Source organism: Terrapene carolina, unplaced genomic scaffold, assembly GCF_002925995.2.
Source record: "Terrapene carolina triunguis isolate 2854851 unplaced genomic scaffold, T_m_triunguis-2.0 Scaffold131, whole genome shotgun sequence".
NCBI classification, from domain to species: Eukaryota; Metazoa; Chordata; order Testudines; family Emydidae; genus Terrapene; species Terrapene triunguis.
In genome coordinates, this window is record NW_020664482.1 from 6,158,872 (window position 1) to 6,175,591 (window position 16,720).

The 16,720-nt window shown below is 45.2% G+C and overlaps 1 protein-coding gene across 1 annotated transcript in view; it reads right to left on the reverse strand.

Annotated features, from left to right (window-relative positions):
* The window catches only part of MCF2 (MCF.2 cell line derived transforming sequence), an 82,105-nt gene that overhangs the window by 29,553 nt on the left and 35,832 nt on the right, over positions 1 to 16,720 (reverse strand). The window contains exons 5-10 of the mRNA XM_026652975.1: positions 14,798 to 14,917; positions 11,928 to 12,044; positions 9,623 to 9,772; positions 3,523 to 3,647; positions 2,853 to 2,967; positions 929 to 1,048 (exon numbers count right to left, since the gene is read on the reverse strand). Of these exons, the coding sequence (XP_026508760.1) occupies positions 929 to 1,048; positions 2,853 to 2,967; positions 3,523 to 3,647; positions 9,623 to 9,772; positions 11,928 to 12,044; positions 14,798 to 14,917 (747 nt within the window). The remainder of the gene's footprint in view (positions 1 to 928; positions 1,049 to 2,852; positions 2,968 to 3,522; positions 3,648 to 9,622; positions 9,773 to 11,927; positions 12,045 to 14,797; positions 14,918 to 16,720) is intronic.

Here is a 16,720-nt window from a genome sequence, read left to right on the forward strand (position 1 = left end):
CAGTAGCACCACCCCCAGGCAGCGACAGCCCATTGGCACCAACCATCCCCATCACCCAGTGACAGCCCATTATGTAATTGCAAATGTATACATACCATTAAAGCATTTAATGTTTTTAAATAATGTATTTCGTGTATTTTCAAATTATTAAAAATTATTTTTTGAATGTATTTCACTGGTTATTTTTTACATTTCCAAATACATGTTACTATAGTATTGCAACTTTTTTTATGGAAGGGGCCCCCAAAATTGCTTTGCCCCAGGCCCCCTGAATCCTCTGGGCGGCCCTGCCACACAGTCATATTAACCGAGAGTTAGGAACCCACTTCTCTTACACGCCTTTGAAAATCCCACCCTACATATATGTATGTAGCCATGCATGCCTATCACACACATTATATATCGCTATACAAAAAGCATGCAATCGGCAAGACTCCCAGAAAACTTCACCACTCCGATCCCTCTCCTTTTTGTCACATCTCCTACTCTTCACCTATATGTTGCCCACTTAGATTGCCAACACTTCAAGCCGGGGACTTGTCTTGCCTCTTCACTGGTAAGTGAGCACCTATGGAACACGGGTTACCAAATAATGGCATTTATTAAATAAATAACTCTTCCCCCAGATCTGCGGCCCCCTGGTCTTCTCTATGGACAGACTTATCTGTGCTGGATTTTGTGATGGTTCAGTGATTTTTTTTATTATTTTTTTTTGTCTAGGAGAACCGAATTCATTGCCCTAGGGTTTTCAATGTGCTCTGAATGAAGATCCACAGAGGTGAAAGACTCGTGAAATCAACACCTGCTTGTAGCCACCTACTGATGAGTTACAAGAAAGTCAGGCCATTTCAGAGAGGTAGTTCTGGCACTCTCAGAAAGCGCCTATAATGTTTCATTGGTACACCCAGCATTTGAAAGATTATCTCACCTGAGCCATTCCGTCTAAATTACCCAAGTCTTTGAGCCTTTGTTTCACTTCAGCCACACTATCTCCAGTGTCAGGCAGTTCTGCTTGCTGGCCCATTAAAAATTCAATGACACTCTGGAGCTAAAAATAAGAAGATGACAATTGCAAAAGGATACAAGTTATAAGCACAAAATTAGTCTCAAGCCAAAAGCTCATCCCGTTATAGTTAAGGTTGCCAAGTGAGACACCTCAAACTGCAAGAACGTTAGAGTTAAAAAATCATCCCAAAGCCTGGAAATCATCAGTCAAGTCTATCTAGTGGCAGGTCTACACTGAATCGGCACAGCTGCACCAAGTGAAGACGCTCCAGCACTGATGGGGGAGCTTCTCCCATTGGCATAATTAATCCACCTTGTCATAACTATAAAGGGAAGGATAACAGCCCTCCTGTGTACAATACTATAAAATCCCTCCTGGCCAGAGACTCCAAAATCCTTTTACCTCTAAAGGGTTAAGAAGCTCAGGTAACCTGGCTGACACCTGACCCAAAGGACCAATAAGGGGACGAGATACTTTCAAATCTTGGCGGGGGGAAGGCTTTTGTTTGTGCACTTTGTTTTGGGGGTTGTTCGCTCTTGGGACTGAGAGGGACCAGACATCAATCCAGGCTCTCCAAATCTTTCTGAACAAGCCTCTCATATTTCAAACTTGTAAGTAAACAGCCAGGCAAGGCATGTTAGTTTTTATCTTTGTTTTCTCAACTTGTAAATGTACCTTTTACTAGGGTGTTTACCTCTGTTTGCTGTAACTTTGAACCTAAGGCTAGAGGGGGATTCCTCTGGGCTCTTTAAGTTTGATTACCCTGTAAAGTTATTTTCCATCCTGATTTTACAGAGATGATTTTTACCTTTTTCTTTAATTAAAAGCCTTCTTTTTAAGAACCTGATTGATTTTTCCTTGTTTTAGATCCAAGGGGGTTGGATCCTGATCCACCAGGAGTTGGTGGGAGAAAGGAGGGGGGATGGTTAATTTTTCCTTGTTTTAAGATCCAAGGGGTTTGGATCTGTATTCACCAGGGAATTGGTGAAGAGTCTCTCAAGGCTACCCAGGGAAGGGAATTAGCACATTGGGAGTGGTGGCAGCGGACCAGATCTAAGCTGATAGTTAAGCTTAGAAGTTTTCATGCAGGCCCCCACATCTGTACCCTAAAGTTCAGAGTGGAGAAGCAGCCTTGACACACCTCTCCAAGAGGCGGTAGCTGTGTCAGTGGGAGAAGCTCTCTTGCCGACATAGCACTAGCTACACAGGAGATTAGGTCGCTCAGGGGTGTGGCCTAGGTATTATACACTATCATCCCTTTTTGGTTCAAGCGGCAAAGTTTGGAGCTCTGAGAGTGTTCCGGTTTGGAGACAGAATTGACCAGAGTCTGGTATTTTCTGCCTTGTTTATTTACAAGGGATGTACAAAATCCTACTTCTCCGAATGCAGGAGGAACTAAAGCCGAAAGGAGATATTTTCTTTGCTTACAGCCCCAGTCCTCTTTAGTCAGCACAGGACCCAGAAGCCCCTTCTCTGGCTTCTTCTGGGTTCTGTGCTTGTCCAGGCTCTCTCCCAGTCTGTCTTACTTCAGCTTGTCTTGTCTCTCTCTCTCTGGTGCTTGCAAGCACGCACACACACACAAAAATGTTCTACGAATCAAAGCCCCAGCCCCTGCATTTTAAAACCCTTGGGTTACAGGATTCAGCTTCTACTCAGCATTAACATGTGCCTGTTGTTTTGGGTGCTACTATCATTGTTTCAGCTGCCTGATTACAATGGCTTCTTTCCATTTATTCTGAATGGAAGGCAGCAACCATGGCTGTGCCTGACAGGACAATAGCATAGTGCCTGAAATCTCTTTTCAGGACTCCCATTTGTGCGGGAGGAAGGATCAGTCTCCCCATACCTCTTGAAAACTTTGCTCAAACTTCCACAGTTGTAAATACTGCTCCATTTTTAGTTGATGTTTTTCCCAGAAGCCATCAAAAGCAGTTTCCATCTCATGCAACTGAGCGAGTAACCTGAACAAGAATGAAAAAGGACGAGACAAAAAAAGAGTTGGGCAATACAGGACTATGGGAGATGGGACCACACGGCAAAGTTCTGACCCAGAGTCCACTCTACTTTGTGGCGTTTTGAATCTGGGCTTTCAGTTCAGGGCCCATCTCTGATGATAACTCATTAGATGTGGATCTAAATGACTGCGTGCAGATCTCAAAAGAACCTTACAAACATCAGTAAGGCTGATAATAGCCATGTGAGGTAGGTATAAAACTGCTTCTATTTTATCTTTCTAATTTATGCTGTCTAAGGGACTTGCCACTGAGGGTGCTAAGCCCCATCCTCCCATTTTACGATGGGGAAACAGAATCACAGCAAGGTTATATCACTTGCAAAAGCAAGTCAGTGGTACAGATAGGAACAGAACCCATGACGGTATCATTGTATCTTTCCCTGTATTGACCACGGCTGCCATGGAAAGTACACGCATGGCTTAATACATTTAAAGTCTTATTTTAGTCTGAGTATCTTGCGAGTTCCCATTTCAAATCAAACAAGTAGCACGTTGCACTCACCGATTCACAGTTTCCCAGTCTCCAGGTCTTTCGTGGTGTTGTTTCTGACTACGTTCGTTGGCATCGGGCTCTTCTAAACTACTTAACAGCACGTTTCCTTCTTTTGTTACTATTGTAATATCTCCCTGCACAAATGTAGGACACTACTGGTTAGTTTATTCTCAGACACTGTCAGGCTCCACAGTGATCTGCTTGCCCAAGTCAATTCATTTCTCTGGGTCTCTGTGTCCCCATCTGTAAAATGGGGATGTTAGCACCTACTATACCTACCTCGCAGGGGAGTAATGCTTTAAGAGCGTTGGATGGAAAGCACGATAGAAATGTTATTATATAGTGGTTAATAAAGATTATAGAGAGCGAGATATTAGATAGACTAGGTATAAACAGCTGGTGTACTGAATTAATATTGCTCCAGTTAGTATGTTGCATTTTTCAGTCAAGGTCAATATCACAGGAAGAACAAACGTCCACCCACTATGTGCTGATTGTGCACTGATCCTGAGACTGCGATCGTATGACCGCATGCGCCAGAGTCTCCACAACCAAAGGTTTGCCAGCGTTTTCATTATAAACTCATTGGAAGTGGATTCAAACTAAAAAATTGGCAGTTGAGTTTCAGCGGAAAAAATTCACTCTACATCAGGTTCAGCCCCAGAGCAAAGTGTTTTCTTTGTTTATTTTCCCATGGCAAGCGACAGTTTGGAGCAGGGTTGGTGATGCTAAGAGAGTAGAAAAACTGCTGTGGGTGTTGGACTGGGCTGAATGACGCATCTCAGGAAGCAAAAGAGAAACCGGAAGATGGGCTAGTCAACATGGGGAAACTGTCTGGCAGAACTCCAGAGGGATAATTAAACGGCTATAGCTATGTTGGTATAACTGCCCATGTGGACACACTAGTCTGAAATAAAAGAGACTCTCAGCATTGCAGGGTAAGCTATCCTGTTAACAACGGTGGGCTCCAGCAGACCAAGTGGGGAGCAGTACATCCCAGAGCTAAGGGGCTCTCACCCAGCATGCTCTGCTGGCAACTCCTTTACGTGTGGCATGAGCGTGCATTGCAGTGGGTTTCTCCTATTTATCAATATTACTCCATATTACTTCTCTGACCGGTGGAGTAATGTTGCCAGCAAAGTTGAGAGGGATACAGACTTTCCTACTGCTACAAACCCTCCCCATCCCCCGGCAATGCAAGTGCCTCCTTCTTCCTATGCCCTGCTACCAATACGGGTCTCAGTACCTCACGCTCCTCAATCATTCGCTCACTGGCACTTCCCCAGATACCAGCTTCACTCCCTCTCCCACCAGATCCCTCAAATTCCTTTCCTCCCCCCCACTAATACCCTTTCCTCCCCCAAAAAACCCTCATCTTCCCCTCTCCCAAGACCCATCCCTGAGCCTGCATCTCCACACAGCCAAGACTGAGCCACTCAAGTCTAGGTCTATCACCACACCGCTCCCCTCAGCCGGTCACTCCCCACAATTCCCCGCCCCAGGGACCCCCTCTTCCATCTTGTGTCCTCCGAAGGCTGCCCCCTGGCTGATTCCTCCTTCCCCTCAGCTCCATGGGGAGTGTGGGGGGAAATGAAGGTGGACAGGGGCCAGGGCTTGTCTGCCTGCCAACCCCCCTGCTCTGCATACAGAGCCTGTTGTGGGGCAGGCAGGATGGGGGCTGCAGCTCCAGAAATCAGCCTCTGGTCTCCCCAACAGAGCAGCCCCAAGTGGCAGAGGCAAGGAAAGAGTGCCAAGGTGCACTAAGCAATGAACTCAGACGGCTACCTTCTCCCCACCATCCTGCTGCATCCCTCTCTGCCCTCCCCGGAGGGGCTGAAATTGGGGGTGGGGGAAGGGAAGAAAGAACAGGGTTTTCCATCCAAGTTAGAGGTTGGGAGGAGATTCCTCCCTCCCTTTCCTCTTAAAATGATACCCACGTCTAGAGTGGCACCACCGATCCGGTCCGCACCTAGAACTTAGGTCGACGACCTAGCGACGTCGCTCGACGCCGTGAAACCCTTCATGCCCTGTGCGGGGTAGTTAGGTCACTCTAACCCCCACCGTCGACACAGCTCGGTTGATGTGTCGCTGCAGCATTCGTAGCATGGACATACTCCCACCCTGACATTGGGGCTTCATTGCTCTAGGGGCTGTACATACACAAAGGGCAAGCTAGTCCCTGCCTCAAAAAGCTTCCAGGGTAAAGTTTTAAATCACTAGGCCCAGTAACTACGAGCGCACAAGGTTCTGCCACAGTAGAGTTATGCACCAGGCCCATTTACCTTCTGCCCTTCTAGCTATGACCCAATTATCCCACCAAAGGCATTTGGTTGGGAATATCGCAACAGGCGACTTCCCTCTGAAGGCCAAGTCTTGTCCAAGAAAGAGCCTTTCACGGCTGTGACTGGCCCCTGTCTTGCCTCCTTGCCGTGGCAATGCAAAGTCCCACCTGGTACTGTCAGGCCAACCTGTGCGGCTGTGTTTGTTGATTAGTGGGAAGGCCCGGGGCATGAGTACAGTGCCGTTGCACACCGCACCTAGCACCCAGTTGCGTGTGATGCTCCTGGATATTTCTTCTTTCTATAGGAAGGAGCAGCAGGAGCATCATGGGAGGGAGGGAGGAGATTAAAAAGCAGCTAGTCTCACCCTTCCTTCGGAAGTATGCCTGGCCAGATTAGCGTATACATAGCCAGCAAGTTAAAGTATCTCAAGGGACTGGTTTATTTACGGAGGGTGGGGGCAGATCCATCATTTGATTCTGTGCATTTCACTGGCCTTACTATGTTAAAAGAACATAACAGATTTGATTATGTATCCCATGCTTTCTTCCACACTTACTATTTATATTATTGTATTGCCTACGGGCTCCAGTCATGGACCAGAACCCCATTGTGCTAGGCGCTGTCCAGAGACAGTGTGCCAGAGGGTCCCTGCCTCAAGGAGCTTACAATTTAAATAGAGTAGGCATCACCGGTAGGGGAAGCGGTAAAACACACAAGCAGGGTGAACACTGTGAGAGTGGCAAATGTCATGGTAGTTACACTTTTTTTTCAGAGGGGCTGAGGGGAAGGGGAAGGGTTACTTAGGAGGGAATCAGCTAAATGGAAAGAAAAGGGTAGGGAAGGAGGGTGAGGGGGCCAGGCCAAGGCACCAGAGGGTAAGAGGGGCAGGTGTGGAGTGATATTGAGCTGAAGAGACCATGAGGGAGGGGCAGGTGGAGGGTTGGACCAAACAGCCAATCAGAACACATGAAGTGCAAACTGTTGGAATGTGTAAGTATCACAATTGGCTCTTGATTAATGTGACCTAGGACAAAAGTTCTGACCATGTTTGATACTTCAGTAATCCAGGAAACACAGAAGGGAAGAGGAATTACGCAGTATGTTTTAGGCAAGAGATGGCTGCTACTTTACCCTCTCATGTTTAGCTCTCCAGAGACCTAAAGTCTCCTTTTGTTTCAGACAATTCCATTACACGGGAAGATGCTGTAACCTAAGCATCAAAAGCAACTGAACAGGTGTTACATATGATTTTTCCCCTTTCAGTATATCAAAGGAGTTAATTTCTGAGTCTGCTTAATTAGCTTGTCTTTTTCTCATTACCTTTACAACCGGCTTCTGTTCAGTATCACAGCTACACAAATGCGCAAATGTATGTGATAGTTCTTATGTATTCAGAAATCTCCTGCCCCAATCTTTCAGTTGCCATGGCAGCAATACAAGAATCTTGTATCATTATTACTGCAATCTGTGCACAATTTCTTATCTAGCTTAATCTTTCATGTTCTTGAAAACACACACACAACTAGGCTACATTTTGTTCAAAAACTCAACAGCCTTTTAAACTAATGAATGAGACATTTAAAAATAAACAACAGATGATTTCTACTGAATGATTAATCTAAAGGAACAGCTCAATATTTTAAATGCAAACGAAAACTCATGGTATTTTTGATTTCACCACAAAAAAAGCAGGCATCACTGACGTGTCTGTATTTACTAGCACATTTGTAACTGACACTTTCTTCATTGTCTAAGGATTTGTTCCTAAGCACAAAGGTTAAATCAAACATGAATGACAATGCATAGCTGGCATAGTTTCTAAAAATACCGCAATATTTTCCTATGCTGTATATATTTATATGCACCTATGTATACATACACAGAGCACGTTTTGGTTGCCATTGTGTGTATTTCTAATTGGGAGCTTTCTATAAAGACAATGCCATAGGAATGAAATAGCATGTTATATATAAAAAATATACAAACTTTATTGGATTAACCCATTACACGCTAGTGCAAATACAGGACCTCATCCTACACTATGTATTAGTAGCCCCACTGAATGCATGAGCAATCTAACACGCAGGTTGTTGGCATTGGTCTGAGGCTTCTACCTCCAGTGCTAGAGGTAGGTTGTGAGTTCAAATCCACAGGAGCATTTGGCCAATTACTCTTCAAGCACAAATGTTAATGGTGAGAGTAAATAACCATTAGAACAACTTACCATGGGTCATGGTGGATTCTCCATCAACAAGTTTTATATCAAGATTGGATATTTTGCTAAAAGATCTGTTCTAGGAATTCTTTTGAGCATGTTCTCTGGCCTGTGCTATAAAGGAGGTCAGGCTAGATGATCACAGTGGTCCCTTCTGGCCTCCGAATCTCTGAACTGAAGGATTTCAGAACTATACCCAGTCTGGTCTCTCACATATGCAGCAGTATCAAAAACAACAGCATGGTTGGCAGCTGCTGTACCAAAAATCCATGTTTAAGCATCTAATATTTTAATCATAATCTCAAATAAGTAAAATATATCTTTAAATATGAAAGAAACAAGAAAAGAAGAGTTCTGCCAAAAAGTAAAGGAAGGCTTTCGTGCTTTGCCAATGACAACTAAGTCTGGGGAGGAAGAATGGAAGAAGTTTAAAGAATGTTCCATTGCGGCAGTGGAGGGAAGAGCTAGTGGCACTCAATAATGTATAGCTGGGAGCAGGTTACATATTATAGGCTGGGTGTGGGCAAAGCCTAGAGGGGTGGCTGTTTACGAGCAAAGCGGTGTAAAAGGCACCTCAGGCTGGAGAGCTGAGGGGACACAGTTGTTTGACGGTAGGGTGACCAGGAGTCCAGTTTTTGACCCGAAGACCCGGTCGAAAAGGGACCCTGGTGGCTCCGGTCAGCACTGCCAACTGGGCCATTAAGAGTCCGGTCGGCGGTGCTGCGGGGCTAAGGCAGGCTAGTCCCTACCTGTCCTGGCACTGCACTGCACCCTGAAAGCGGCCAGCAGGTCTGGCTCCTAGGCCGGGGGAGGGGTCACGGGGCTCCACGCGCTGCCCCTGCCCCGAGCACCGGCTCCGCACTCCCATTTGATTTATATAAAACAAAGGGGCTCACATTAAGATAAAGCTCACATCATGGGTAACAAAATACATAGTGTATTCTCTCAATATATTTACACCAATGCATTCACTGCCTCCTCTCAAACGACTGGATCCTTCCTGAAGTCACTGGGAGAAGAGAATTTGCCCCATAGTATCTGTGAATATGCAACCACCTTCATAAGACGTATGGAGCTTTGGGGCAAAATTATCCTTCAAATCTACCACACTTTTCTGCTCTCTTTATATGTGCAAAACTTCCATTGATGATAGTGGGAGATTGGCGTTCTGTTCACTATGCATATGCCAGATGTGGGTCCTAACAAGCAGATCCATGAGGGAAGCATTGGCACTTGGAGTTGACAAAGCTTTTCATAGTTCTTCCCTGGAAGACACGTTGTAGGAGAAGAACGTGATGCACATTCAAGAATGGGCAAGAATTGCTTTGTTTCTCGAGCTCTGACAGCTACATGGCTATCAAATAAGCAACTAGCAGCAGAGACAGTTTCCTGGATGTTGGCATGACAATTGTTTGAATGGGTGAAAGCAAATATAGATGTAACATACAGAAATAGGTACATTTTATTTTAACTGTCATAACAGAAACACATGCATATGGGGGAAGAGGGAGGGAGGGAGAGAGAGAGAGAACAAAGAGTCAATCAAATCACAGAAGTCCTACCTGCAGTAGGACACTGACTTAACATAGAGCTGAGTTTCTGAGTAGCATACCTTGAGCTGACAATACTTTTCTGTGCGCAAAGCCAGGATGCGCTCAATTGAATACATGTCATCTGGTAGCTCTGTTTCTGCCAGCTCTGTGCCGAAAGATTGTAACATCTGTGCAATTTCCTTCACTGTTAGTGCAAAACTCTCAATAGCCTGGTGGAAGACAATTATTTCATCAGCTCAGTAGTCAGGATATTCTAAGAGCTCATCAAAAAGTGCACTAAGGGCCAATGCTGAGATTTTCAGATGAGCCTAAGGGAGTTAGGCACACCCAACCCATTGAAATTCAAGGGGAGTTGGGCAATTAACTTCTTAAAGCTCATTTGAAAACCCCAGCTCAAACCCTGCTCGTATTAGAGTCAATGGGAGTTTTGCCATTAGCTTCAAAGTAGCTGGGAAGTTAATGTATTTTAATCCTTGTACAAGAGTAAGATTTAAGCCAGGGTTTCTCAAGCTTCATTGCACTCTGACAACAAAAATTACTACATGACCCCAGGAGGGGGGACCGAAGCCTGAGCCTGCCCGAGTCCCACCACCTCGATGGGAAAGGGGTCAAAACCAAAGCCCAATGGTTCCGTCCCAGCCAAGGAGCCTGTAACCTGAGCCTCGCGCTCAGGGCTGAATCCCTTGGGCTTTGGCTTGGGCCCTGAGCCCCAGCAAGTCTAAGCCAGCCCTGGTGACCCCATTAAAATGGGGTCACGATCCACATTGGGATCCTGACCCACAGTTTGAGAACTGCTACTTTAAGCCATCCAATGAATCTAAGCTGAATCGCCCTTGTGAATGCCATAACAAGCAGAAATATTCAACGTGTTTTCATTCCCCCCCCCAGTTTTCTCAACCTTTTCTCAGCCTCGTTTTTTAAATTACGTTCAGTGTATTACATTGTTAAGCAAAAAGGTGTTTATAACATGCTCTTGGTAATTCTTAATGCCAGGTTCAGAACTTGAAAGAGATGCTTGTGGCCCCGATCCAGCAATGAGCTCCATGCAGATACAGAGGTCTGCCTTGTGGTGCTCATTCCACGATTATAGCCTTAAGCAATAATTCGGTGCAGTTTTCATTAGTGTTTTGAGCTGTCTGGATAATAATTAGCAGAACAGCCTACCATTGCTCTCTGAGCAGAAAGTGAAGTCCATTGAAATCAAAGGGTGTTGCACAGAAATTGATGGCAGAATATAGCTCAGAGAAAGCCTGGAGGCCAGAGTCATAGAAACCTGGCAATATGAAAGAGTAGCATGTGCAAGGAGCAAACACCGTTATTCAATTACGTTACTCCACATGCAAAGAAAAACACACGATACGCCTTTACCCCGATATAACGCGACCCGATATAACATGAATTCGGATATAACACGGTAAAGCAGCACTCCGGGGGGGGCAGGGCTGCGCGCTCCGGCGGATTAAAGCAAGTTCGATAGAACGCGGTAAGATTTTTTGGCTCCCAAGGATATCGGGGTAGAGGTGTATTTGTCATTTTAAACCAATGGGACAAAAGGAGATGAATTTTTAAATGGTCTTAAAGCGATGAGGGGCCTAAGGAAGTTAGGTGCTGAATTCCTATAGGAGATGGGCAACTAACTCCCTGGAACTCCTTTGAAAAGCCTAGTCAATAAGCAATGCTTAAAGTGCACCGGGTCATGTACCTGGGAAATAACAACTTAAGAAGCCAGCTGGGTCGCTGAGGGGCGCGTTTGTTGTATCGCCTGAGGGGCGCAAACCTCTCTGATTGGCTGCTTTCCTCACTTGAATACCACCGAGGCAAGAGCAGCCAATCAGAGCCACTGCGGAACTCTGACCCCCGCCCTGCAGAAGCTGACGCCATTCACACAGGAGGGGAGCAGGGAGCAGAAAGAACCCAGAAGTTCAAGGCAGGTCTGGCTCCCTCCTCTCCCCTCCTCTGAGCAACAGGACGGCTCCTCTGCTCCTGTGCCTCACTGGGAAGGGGCAGAGGGGAACCTGCTGGCCTGGGAGAAGGGGATGAACAACGCCTGAGCTGCAGGAAGAGCAGAGGTGAGGTGGGGGGCAAATGGGGGATGGAAATGGATGGAGGGATGGGCCAGGGGGACAGGTCGATGAGGGGGCAATGACAGACAGTCCCCCTTCTTTCAGATCCCTTTCAACACTGCCAATAACTTGAGCTACACAAAGGTCTTGATCTTGCAAGGTGCTCACTAGGGACTCGAGGGTGTTCATCACCTCCCAAGGAGGGTTTAGTGGGGGCGGCAGCTCTCAGCACTTTGTAGAATCGGGCCCTGCTTGAGCTATGCTTTATGCAGAGTAACACTACATAAGCAGCGCTACGTACAGTTCTGAAGATAACCCATTCGCTATGACGGTACTCCAAGGTGCCCCCGAACTCCGGGGTTAACTGCTTCTCATCAATATACATCAACAAATCACTGACCGAGCTCAGCATCACCACCTAGGAACAAAGAAACATCATGAATTGATTTATCGCAGCTTCTTCACAATTAACTTGCAACTCACGCCTGCAACATGTACTAATCTCTATTTTACAAACTAATTGGGGATAGAAGAGTTTTATAAAATTGAACATCTCAATATCACAGTAAGTACGGTGCATAAGTTGCAGTGTTGTACACTGCACCAAATTTCTTCTCATCTTTCAAACCACTGCGAAGCGATTTCCAGGCAGCAGAATGTGAAGGGATGTTGATTTGTTCTTCACTGACAGTACTTTCATTATGTGCTCCTTTATTTTTGTGTCAGGAGAAAATGGTTCAGCTCACTTGTCATTCGTTAGATTGGTATTCTTAAAACCAAGACTCTACCGTATTTACAAAATTGGCTTTTGCACCAATTATTTCTTTATGACACACCTTCATTTTACATGTATCTGAGGTCAAATTTGTATTTATCGATTACAGGCTATACAACTCGTACACTTATTTTAGAATATATAGACATTCACTTTTGTTCACTCAAAATGAGTTGACCCAACTTTTTCTGAGCCAGACATAACTAGTCAGCTGCCAGCCATCCAAAGTGCAGTGCTGAGCGGGTGAAGCCAGAGGACTTTGCAAAGCAGGAGGCTGGATGGCAAGTAGGCCATTTCTTCTGCCTTTCATTGACATTTAAGGGAAAGAATATTCTCCATTTTCAGTCTCAGTTGGATGGACAAATTAGTAACACACCCAGATTTCCTGTGTGCAGATCAGAAGCTGCTTGGGCAGGTAGAAGTGATTAGATTTCATTTATCTGAACAGACTTTTGGATATTAGGATTTTTCCTAGACTATTCAGTTACAAAATAACTCTGAACTCCAGATAATCTGTGTCTTCTAGTTATTTCTCTTTCAGTAGCACATACAAGCCCCAGTCTGAATCGGGGCCCCGTAGGTGCTGAAAAACACAGAATAAGGTAGAAGCCCTGCAAAAACTCTTGCACAGATTTCATTCTGTGCTCAGTGAGCAGTCTCATAGAAGTCAATGGAAGTAATCATGCAGTGTTCAGCTGAGCACACGTGTGAGTCTTCATAAGGTCAGGGCCTAAAGAGGAACTGCATACTTACAAAGGCCCTGAGATGCTGCAATAGGATCCATCCAGGTAAACCCCAGCAACACCCCAGTGAAGTACCACACAGATCACGAATGCGGGGAGTCACCCACATGGATCCAATTGCAGCATCATGGACAAAATGGCAAGATGTGTAAACAGCAGTGATGCGATTGGTGGGGAGAGGAGAGGGTTAAATTTCATGTGGAAAATTAATATATTCTTAACATTCCGACAGGGCACTGCACAGCCGTATTTGGCCAGTTTCACACAGAAATATGCGAACTATGCATTTTTACCTGTTCTGATGCAAACACTGAGCTTTTTCCTGAGTGAATTTTGAATTTTCAAAGATGCTGCAGGGTTTTGGTTTTTGCAGGAGGGTGTTTGGATTCTTTCGGAGCAGAGGGGGGCTGTTTGTTTTGTTTTGTTGTTTAAAACAGAACTGAGTGAAAAATGTACATTCCGTGCAAAAACTGCAAAATCTGATTTTTAAGCAAAAATAATAGAGCAATAATTCACATATTATTGGGGAGGGGGTTACAACGAAGTCTTTCAGACTCAAGTTCTATTAATGCATTTCTTCTTTTAACCACTCTCCATTGGTCCTGGTCCCCAAACGTCCCGTGATTTCACTGATAGGGTGTGACACAGGGTGGCTGGCCCTTTAAGCAGAGCTGGTCCCAGCCTCCCCAGTGATGGACCAGCTACCTCCCAGCTGAGGCTGATCAGCTTGGGATCAAAGCCAGCAAGTGGCTCAGTTGGGGTTGAGGGCCGCAGGGAGCAAGAAGGCTCTTGTGAGAGACCCTGTGGCAGGAGAGGGAGTTACAGGGAGTAGGTTGGCTCCTGGAGGGAAAAGCACAGAGTCTGTGGAGGACTCTCAGGCATAGAGTGGAAACCTGTAGGAAACAGATTGTCTCCAGCAGAAGACCGTGGGTTAGGGGGAAGGAACAACTGATATGCTGAACAAGTTTTATGTGGAAGAAACAAAGCTGAGGCCCTGAGAATAGGACCTGAAGCAGCCTCTGCACATGGTGTCAAGCCTTCCTAGGCTGGGGAGACAGGCCAGCAGCGTAGAGGGAGAATGTTGCGCCTCTCTAAAACGTATCCCATTGAGAATACAAATTATTTTGAAAATTAATAAAAACAGGGCGCTGATATCAACAGCATTTTTACACTGAGATTAACGTGACGGATTTGGCATCAACCGCGGTACTTGCGTTGGAAGTCTCTTCACACATGCTAACTGTTAAACGGTTATTAAAGAAGGAGCTACCTTTTCGCCCCCCAGCTCACGGGGGAGGCATAGGGGGCAGTCACATAGTTCAGCCTGTCCTGCCACTGCCCAGGACAATACTACTTCTGCAGATAGCAAACTTTACACGAACGGGCTGTCAATCCAGCACCTTCAAACACTGACCAAATTCTCTTCCAAAGGAAAAACCGTATCCATGTGCACTTTTCACAATACCATACCGCAGGAAAACCCAACGCTTCGGAAAAGCTACAATTGTTTGAAATACTGCATCGTTAAAAGAAAAGCCCCATTTATTTTTCATGACCAGGCATTGAATGAGAACACGGCCCTGACACAGCAGCATGGAACCAAATCAGTATTTAGGAGGACATGAGCATCATGCACAGCTGATATACTCATACCGGTAATTTGAGTAGAAAATCCTCCTGACTGAAGCGAAATCCAATGTCGGTGAAAGTGCGCTGGAAAAACCCAGTGGGACGTAGAACCATCACTAACTGCAGGTTCCCTGGGAAGGAGTTCTGCAGGAAAACATGGCAGATGATCAACATGGGCATTCAACTGGTGAAAATTCAGACAAGACAATTGCAAAAGTGGGTCAAAATTCAAAGCCTACTTTTCAAGCGATTCTTACTATTTCTTTGTGCTCCTCCATGATTCACACATCCCTCCTTAATTTAACTGTTGCTCTTTGGCAGATGAAAATGCTGGATTTGAAACATTCCAGAAAGCGTTCTACCAAGAAATGAGTCATAGCTGTGAAGTAGCTGTAATTTAGCTCAGTGATTCATTATGTAATGTACTTGTATGTATTCCTCATACATGTATCGAAATTAACCTGCTTGTCCTTGGTAATTATTGGCAATGTTTAATTTGTGGCACAAATATTAAACCTCATTTCCGTATTTCAAACACAGCAGTAGAGAGTTGTATATGATTCACTGAAAAGAACATTGAATATTTCAATGGAGCCAAGAAAAATAACTTGAAATCACAGATAAGTAAATGACAGAAGGAACCCAGTTAATTAAGATTTATGATATTTCTCTAAAATCCAATTGTGCCAAACTATCTCCATATATTATCTCATATATAAGTTTTCTTACTGTCTCTTGAGAACTTTAAAAGTATCAAAGGCACATGTTAACTTGTCAGCATAAACATGTGAATCCTTTATCGAGCGTAAATTACCATTTTATTTACGTGATTATAAATGATAGAAGAGTCCTGATACTACCTGTTAAATCTACATTAAATGAAGTTTTCACTGAGGGGCAATAAAAAAAAACCCTACTATAAAATATTCACTAGCCCATTTTTCAAGGGGAAAATGTGTACAACTGGGGGGGAGAAAGATGACTTTCACATAAGAATCTACACTCTGGTGAAGAAAAATACAAGTGTCTGTATATCTATGCACACAAAACACACAAATCTATGCTTTAGTTCCATAAACATCCACTTATGTACTGTTCAAAGAAGCCATAATTTACAGTTGAGACTTGACACCCACAAATTACACTGTGGCAAAGTTTGCACATGATACAAAATTACTCGAGACAGTTAAGTCCAAAACAGATTGCAAAGAGTTACAAAGGGATCTCACAGAACTGGCTGACTGGGCAACAAAATGGCAGATAAAATTCAATGTTGATAAGTGCAAAGTAACGCCTATTGGAAAACATAATCCCAACTATACATACAATATCATGGGGTCTATATTCGCTGTTACTACTCAAGAAACAGAGCTTGGCGTCATCATGGATAATTCTCCAAAAATATCCACTCAATGCGGAGCGGCAGTCAAAAAAAGCTACCAGAATGTTAGGAACCATTAGGAAAGGGATAGATCAGGGGTCGGCAACGTTTGGCACGCGGCTCGCCAGGGTAAGCACCCTGGCGGGCCGGGCCAGTTTATTTACCTGCTGACGCGGCAGGTTCGGCCAATCGCGGCCCCCACTGGCCGCGGTTTGCCGTCCCTGGCCAATGGGGGCGGCGGGAAGCCGCAGCAAGCACATCCCTCGCCCGCGCCGCTTCTCGCCGCCCCCATTGGCCCGGGACGGCGAACCGCGGCGAGTGGGGGCCACGATCGGCCGAACCTGCCGCATCAGCAGGTAAATAAACTGGCCCAGCCCGCCAGGGTGCTTACTCTGGCGAGCTGCGTGCCAAACGTTGCCGACCCCTGGGATAGATAATAAGGCAGAAAATATCGTAACGCCACTATGTAAATCCATAGTACACCCATACTTTGAATATGGGGGCAACCAGAACTGCATGATCTCAAAAAAGACATATCAGAATTGGAAAAGGTGCAGAGAGGGGCA